This window comes from Cynara cardunculus, unplaced genomic scaffold (assembly GCF_001531365.2).
Source record: "Cynara cardunculus var. scolymus isolate 2C unplaced genomic scaffold, CcrdV1 Un_Scaffold_6535, whole genome shotgun sequence".
Lineage (NCBI taxonomy): Eukaryota > Viridiplantae > Streptophyta > Magnoliopsida > Asterales > Asteraceae > Cynara > Cynara cardunculus.
In genome coordinates this window covers 12,533-20,784 of record NW_020203021.1, presented here as the reverse complement: position 1 = coordinate 20,784, position 8,252 = coordinate 12,533, and the positions used below count along the sequence as shown (strand labels likewise).

General features: G+C 35.9%; 1 protein-coding gene across 1 annotated transcript; it reads left to right on the top strand.

Moving 5' to 3' along the window:
• Positions 1–1,616: 1,616 nt before the first annotated feature.
• Positions 1,617–6,868, top strand: LOC112504695 (DNA replication licensing factor MCM3 homolog 3). Its single transcript, XM_025108638.1, has 15 exons — positions 1,617–1,696; positions 1,807–2,015; positions 2,941–3,071; positions 3,150–3,388; positions 3,479–3,715; positions 3,886–4,040; positions 4,124–4,332; positions 4,418–4,570; positions 4,654–4,863; positions 5,152–5,214; positions 5,296–5,385; positions 5,456–5,655; positions 6,242–6,301; positions 6,389–6,530; positions 6,608–6,868. The coding sequence occupies exons 1-15, from the start codon at positions 1,617–1,619 to the stop codon at positions 6,665–6,667; spliced, it is 2,238 nt and encodes a 745-aa protein (XP_024964406.1). The 3' UTR covers positions 6,668–6,868.
• Positions 6,869–8,252: the final 1,384 nt, after the last annotated feature.

Sequence of the window (8,252 nt, the reverse complement as noted above, 5' to 3'; positions counted from 1 at the left end):
TATTTGCAATGGTCCAATTTATTTCAATTGTTATCCAAATTTTTCAGTAAGATTATTTGATCCAAATATTCTAAATACTTTAGTTTTAACAATTAAAACTAATAATTTAGAATTCAAAGAAGATACCAAAGCTGTCGCAGTCATTTATCGAGTTTGTTACAAGACAATGTCTTCAACAATCGAGCCAAAGACTAAGATAGCAAGTCCAAGAAATGAAACCATAATATTTGAATCAAATCCCCTACACACTAAGATCCCCGCTCCGTCTCCGTTAAGATGTCCCTGAACTTAATCCGAATTTGTTCGGTTTTCGGTTTTCGCCGTCAGTTTCGATCTTTTTTTACCATCCCTAGTCCTTTAATTGGTTCAAATTATAATCAATGATAAACAGTCGGATTTTTAATAATCAGTCCTGAACTTCAAACGAATTTACCTCACGTCTTGGTTGGACTATAGCGTTAGGGCTTCTGAAGGTCCTGCAAATAAGTAAAAAAATAAGAACATATCGTACAATAAACTCATCTGAAATATGCAATGCAAAGCACAATAAAATAATTTCATTTTTTCTGTTAAAATAAAAAAACACCCTTTTTTAAAAATGATTTATTGACGTTTTGTAAATTAAATAAACTTTATAGCATTTCTTTTTAAAACTTGGATTCTTTTAAGATAGGGAAATTAAATAAAATAGCCATTTTCAACTTCTGGTTTTATGTCATAACCATTTCTTTTTAGGAATTACAAAAATGTCACTCGGTTCGTAAGTGACAGGTCCGTAATTTACAGATGTGGCAAAGTATCATAAAATGAAGTTTCTGAATTAGGTCCTCAATTACTTGAATCAAATATGTAAATCAGGTCGATAAAATATGTCCGCAGATGTATTTATCCAAATTTACACATTTGGTACCCTGCAATTGCAAACATGGTTCAGAAAATTCCTTATTTTATTATACTTTGATCTCTTTGTAAATTGGGGACCTGTCACTTGTGAATCGAGTGACATTTTGGTAATTACAAGAAAAAAATGGCTAAAAAATAAAATCATACAATTAAAAATAGCTATTTTAGTTAATTTCCATTTAAGCTAGGGATCAAAATAAATTGCTTAATCGAATTTATTTGTTGGACTTGAAAAGAGACGGGAAAGAACTAATTCAAAGGACTAACTTTGCCATATGATAAAAAACTAGGGGTCAAAAATGTAATTTAACTATGGGTTTGGGCTTGAGCCCACGATTCTTTCCTGGGCCCGGCTACGTTACGCGGCGGGACTATGTTTCCTACAATCATCCTTTTCCCGCCAACATACTTCACAACACCTCTGCTCTTCCCGCCATTACCAACGCCGACCATTTAGGGCAAAACTTCATCTCTTTCTCTCTCTGTATCTCTTCCATCGCTCTTCAATCATTCTCTCGCGATCAAGCTAAAGGAAATGGACATCAGTGAAGAACAAAGAGCTTCCAACAAAAAAGCTTTCAGCGAATTGTTCGACACAAATGTAATTTGGTTCTCTTGCTTTTCTCGATGGTTCTGTGCGTGTAATGGTTGTGAATTTTTTCTTACATTTGGGTTTTGTTTCGCAGGATACTTTAGATGAAGATATCAGGAATATGATCCACAACAAGCGTCGACGTTTGATCTTTCAGCTATCACATCTCTTTCAACGTGGTGCTGAGGACTTGGCTCGAAGGTTTTAAGGATTACATGAATATATACATTGAATTGGAATAATTATACGATGTATGAAGTTTATTGTTATCTGATTTTTGTTGTGATCTGTGAATTTGTGTTGTAAATTAGGCTGCTGCAGAACCCTAGCGAATATATGCAGTCGTTGTCTGATTTCATAACGGAAAGGACAAGGAGCATTGACCCGAAGTTTCTGAAGGAAGGGGAGCAAGTATTGGTTGGATTTGATGGACCATTTGTTTCGAGGAAGGTTACGCCCAGAGATCTCCTTTCCGAGTTTATTGGTTCCATGGTAAAAGTTGAGGGGATAATTACCAAATGTAAGTTTTCAGTGATTTAATTTTCACGATTTTATGCTTTATATATGTGTTTGAGTGTTGCTATTTATGGGTTTATATGGTGTTTACGATGAGCTTCTTAGCACATCAATTAGCTTTCAAATGATTACCATCTATCCCCATTTTGTGCCAGCTTGTTCTTTTGGTTGAGTTTAGGCCGACCTCAAGCGCAATTGAATCCTACTATTCAAATAATTAAAAATATACGCTAGTATTTGGATGGAAACATAATATGAAGTAGAAAAAAGCTTGGTTAGAATCAAAGTCAACCTTTTACTTTTGGGCACAACTAGAGTAGTTATAGATCCGCATGTTAAAATGGGTATATTTTCTAACATTAAGAATTTTCTGTAGCTAAGAAGCCAACATCTGCTATTTGCTTGGTTAAGATGCCTGCTACTTGTTCCTTTTATGTTGAAGTAGAGTGATGAAATCCCAGTATATTATAGTTTGTAGTATATGAACATGGTTGTTGCAAGTTTCAGTTGGCTACTTGGTTACTGAAGTCACAAAAAACGTATTTGACTATGAAGCCAATTGTGAGCTTAGGCATTTATGGATGTTGCAATATGTAGATTGATACTTCCAGTAAAACAAATGATTGATATTTTCATCATAAACTGATAATGTCATTTCTAAGGTGAAACCAAGTTTCTTATGTTTGTTATGAATTACATGTATGAAATTTCTTATACTTTTGCGGATTACATGTATAAAGTCTCTTATATTTATGTAAATTACATGTATATCATAGTAAACTGCTGAAAATTTAATTCTCTTTGATTCCGTCAAATCTGTCTTTTTAATAGTTGAACTCACTATTCACAAAATAGGTTTACATAAGGTCATGTGAATCTATGATCAGTTTAAGCTCTTGGCAGTGTGATTTACCATTTTCTTCTTATAGGTTCTCTTGTAAGGCCAAAGGTTGTTAAAAGCGTTCATTTTTGCCCTTCAACTGGGCAATTCACAGCTCGTGAGTATCGAGATATTACTTCTACAATGGGTTTGCCTACAGGTTCCGTGTATCCGACCCGGGTAATAGCAACTTCTGTATGATGTCATGTTTCACAAGTATGATAATATGTAGTATTTGATTCATATTATTTGTTGCAGGATGACAATGGCAATTTGTTAGTAACTGAATATGGGCTGTGTCAATACAAAGACCATCAAACATTATCAATGCAAGAAGTGCCTGAGAATTCTGCTCCTGGTCAATTACCAAGAACTGTTGATGTCATTGCAGAAGATGACCTGGTAGATTCATGCAAGCCTGGAGACCGTGTGGCAATTGTTGGGATATACAAAGCTATTCCAGGAAAAAGTCAGGGCAGTGTGAACGGAGTTTTCAGGTTAAATTAACTGCTCTTTTCACTGCCTACACTGTTTTTTTGTTTCATTTACACTATGGACTAACTTCATTTATCTACTATGACATGTAGGACCGTGCTTATAGCAAACAATGTTTCTTTGCTGAACAAAGAGGCAAATGCTCCAGTTTATAGTTCTGAGGACATAAAAAAAATTAAGCAGATAGCTGAGAGAGATGATACATTTGAACTGCTCTCGAGATCACTTGCACCTTCAATTTATGGGCACTCATGGATTAAGAAGGCAGTTATTTTACTGATGCTTGGTGGAACGGAGAAGAATCTAAAAAACGGGACTCACTTAAGAGGGTGAGCTGCCTGTTCTTGTTTGTTGTCCTGATGCTTGTCTCTCATATTAGCCCAATATAATCTTTCAGTTGCTTCTTAAATTCATCCCTCATTTTTTTAGCTTTATTCAATAAAAGTTATACATAAAGTTGATTTGTAGTTCTACTCATCCTGTTTTTTGCAATCTGCAGTGACGTTAACATGATGATGGTTGGGGATCCTTCTGTTGCCAAGTCACAGCTTCTTAGAGCTATTATGAATATTGCACCTTTGGCAATATCAACTACAGGTCGTGGTTCTTCTGGGGTTGGATTGACAGCGGCTGTTACGTCCGATCAAGAAACAGGTAAGAACTTCTTGATGAAGTGGGGAAAACCGAATAACGTTACTTTTTGTTACTGAACTTCATTTATTATTTTAATTTTATAGGAGAAAGAAGGCTAGAAGCTGGTGCAATGGTTCTTGCAGACAGGGGTGTAATCTGTATTGATGAGTTTGACAAAATGAATGATCAAGATCGTGTAGCAATACATGAAGTTATGGAGCAGCAGACTGTAACTATTGCAAAAGCTGGTATTCATGCATCATTGAATGCTCGATGCAGTGTGGTAGCAGCTGCAAATCCTATCTATGGAACGGTATGTAGTTAAATGACAGATATTCAGGCCATTTGTTTTCCATATGTTTTACTTAACTTTGTGTATGTTAATTAATTGACTGCAGTATGACCGTTCAATTACTCCAACAAAGAATATTGGACTGCCTGATTCCTTGCTGTCTCGATTTGATTTGCTGTTTATTGTGTTGGACCAAATGGACCCTGTTATAGATCGACGCATCTCTGATCATGTATTGCGTATGCACCGTTTCCGCTCTGCCACAGATGGAGGTAGGATCATTTGTTTGTTACAATATTTTGACATAATTCTATATTATGTTAAAAATTGCTTACAATCAAGCAATATGCTTCTTTAGGCGAGGATTCAATTTCAATGTATGGAAGGGAGGATGAATCTGAAGCAGATGGTTCAGTCTTTGTTGAGTACAATCGAATGCTACATGGGCGAACAAGAGGTAGGAGACCTCATGTTGAAGCTCTGAAAATCAAGTTTCTTAAGAAGTACATACATTATGCAAAGCACAGGATTCAGCCAGATCTCACTGATGAGGTATTTCCTTCTTTTTTTAAAGTATATAATATTTATATACGGCAAATGCAACAAATAAACTCACACACCCTCCTCACCTTTGGTGAGGTTTGAACCCTTGACCTCATAGGAAGCCAAGGGCTACGATACCGCTAGGCTGAAGGCCCTTTGGTATTTCCTTCTTGAAGAAGTCATTGATGTCAACATAATTTAAGAATCCAATTTTCTTGAAAGTGGTGACGTGTTGTAAGAATTGTCTTATATTTATTGTTGTTGATGGAGCAAATGATTAGACATTTTCATGTTCAGGCATCTGAGTACATTGCAACTGCATATGCAGAGCTTAGAAACACTGGTGGCAATAGCAGCAGGGTTAGTATTAACAGTCACCTACTTGTTTAATTATGTGTAAAAGATGCTTTGGTGTTAATTTGGAAGTATTTATATTTGTAGACAGGAGGAACGCTTCCAATAACCGCCAGAACCCTGGAGACAATAATTCGTCTTTCTACAGCACACGCCAAACTTAAATTGAGCAAACAGGTACCTTAATCTTGTTTCTCCTCTCATGGTTTATGTTTATATTTTGACGCCTTGTGTTTTGGTCATGTAGGTACTGAAATCTGATGTAGAAGCTGCGTTGAGAGTTCTCAACTTTGCTATTTACCATCAAGAGTTGACTGACATGGAAGAGCGTGAGCAACAACAGGAGAAGGAGCTGGAGAAAAAGCGGAAAGCTGATCATGATGAAAACAATGACCATAGCGGAAGAAGAAATGGAAAGCCTGATGCTGATGATGACACTCAAACAAGGTAAGTTGATATGAACTTTCACTTGGTTATGGCTACTAGTTGTAGGAAGTACCACAATCCTGTTCTTCGGCAAGCATCATTAGCATATTGAAACTAGCATCTTGTGCATACTGCAATTATGCCAAATCTAAAATCTGCAGGAGAATATGAACTTGCCTTGTATATGCAGCAAATATTTGGTTTCGTAGGGATTTCTATCATGAATACTAGCAACTAATTGATCTAGTGCGACACCTTTTGCCCTAAAAGGTTTACTTTCACAAAATAGAAGAATAACATAAGTCTTATTAATTTCTGTGGGTAGCTGAAATGCTGTTACTTTTAGTTTAAGATTCTCAGACCCTGAATATATTTGGTGTACATAAAAGCAGTATATACATTGAGGTTATTTTTCATTATCTACTCCATTGTTGGCTTGAGATATTAGGTGTTAGTTGTTTTTGAATCATTTACATTCTACTAAATAATATCTTGGAAACAGTCGCTCTACTGTTCATCTTACCCCATGATTCCACCTTCTAGTGGACATACTAGGCTTGTTTGGTTTGGTTTGGTTTGGTTTATGGTTATCTTTTTTTTTTTACAGGGCTGAGGAAGCAATGGAAGTAGATGAAGCTCCAGTGGTAGAAACCATCTCTCCCGAGAGGTTTGTGTTGTATTTTGACACAATGAATAAAATGAATATTGTTATTAGCAGTATAAAGATATATGTTGTGTGTTTTTGTGGGTGTAGGGTTGCTGCATTTAGGTCAGCATTTGAGCAGCATCGACATGAAAAGCGATTTGAGCAAATAAGTATAACAGAAATCGAGCAGGTGGTTAACCATCGGGCAGCAGTACCTTACTTGAGGGCAGAGATAATGTTCCTCCTAGAGGTATGTAATATAATATACCAGATTTGAGCTTTATTTATTTTAATATAAGATTTGAATAATTTGATTAATGTATGCAGAGCTGGCGAGACGAGGGACGGGTAATGCTCGTTGATGATGTTGTTTATCCCACATACTGAAAGGGATGTTGTAACTTTCTTTCTAACTTATGCTATGTGAAATTAACATCTACTTTCCAGTACTATTTAGATTGTTTTATACTTACTTTTGAAAATAGACTTCAATTATTGTGGATGGTTCCAATCTTGTTCTAATGGTTTTCTTTCTTTGTGGAACTGTAACACTAATTTGACTGTCTAATGTCAACAATGTCAAAATCATCCAATATCGAATCAATGATTAGGTGAATTGTAACGATTAAGTAAAGGTACAATAAATCACTAATAGACATTTAGATTTTTACTTGGGAAAAACCATGGCCAACACAAATAGATTTATTATCAATAGACAAAGAGGACAACTGTAGGCTACTACTTTACAACCGGAAAGATATCAAACAAACAAGAATGAAGAGATAACAAACACAATACGATCCTTTGATCATGCATCAAGGCGAGTAGCGTCTGTCTCCTCTTTTAAGGTATAAATACGTCTTATGCGAAGAAAAAAATGGTGCACAAATACAAGGATCCAAGCATTCAGAGAAATCAACTCATTTGAGTAATCTTTGCACCAAATAATGAGTATTCCAGGTTCACAAGTTCTTTAGGTTCTCACGATTGTCAAATTCATTATGGTAGAAACGTAATTGGGAGAGTGAGATGCTTTTTTGCAAGAGTGAACCATGTAAACAATTGTAAAAGGTAGAATTTGTTTAGTAATTTAATTTCTTGTAATTATCAAGATTAATATTTAATCTTTGAACAACCTTTTCTATGGCTTGTGTACAACATATGGGAGATCAAACAAAGTATTCATTCATTCCCACCTAAAGTGGTACCAAACATCAATTTGTGAACCATAAGGGTGGTACCTGATTGGTTTGAGCTTGACTCTAAAGGTCAAAAGTACCTGGAGGTCCTAAGTTCAAATCCAAAGAGGAATACAAATCCCCTTGTGGGAATTACTTTTATTCAATAGAATAGTAAATAAAAGTCATAGAATAWTAAACTCGGCAGGAGTAATTTCAAATCACGAATTGACGCGAAATCCAGGCTATTGTCATTCAACAGCTACAAGATCAACAATTCCATAAGCTTKGGCCTCTGTTGCTGACATAAAAACATCTCTTTCCATGTCTTCGGATACAACCCATAAGGGTTTGTCCGTTCTTTGTACATAAAGGTCAAAAGTACCTGGAGGTCCCAAGTTCAAATCCAAAGAGGAATACAAATCCCCTTGTGGCCACGGAAGTTCAAATACGGTGACTCCGGGCTATCTGCAAACTACAAAGCAGGTGGTCGCCCTGAAATTAGTCGGCTCGCATAGCGGGTTGGATATCCAGGTTAATAAAAAAACAAAACATCAATTTGTGTATACTTGTATCATGGAACACTTTTATATTTGGTCAAGCAATTGGCACTTTAAGTATTTGCATATTTGCATTTAATGACTTGTCTAAATTGCCCTTTCAACCAAATGAATTCCTTCAATGATTCCATAATGGGCATGCATTTGGCTTTGAGAGACAATAGGAGATTAAAAGATGTGCTTTCCATCAATGGAGAACACATATCCTATGGTTGACTTTTAGTTGTCCAAATC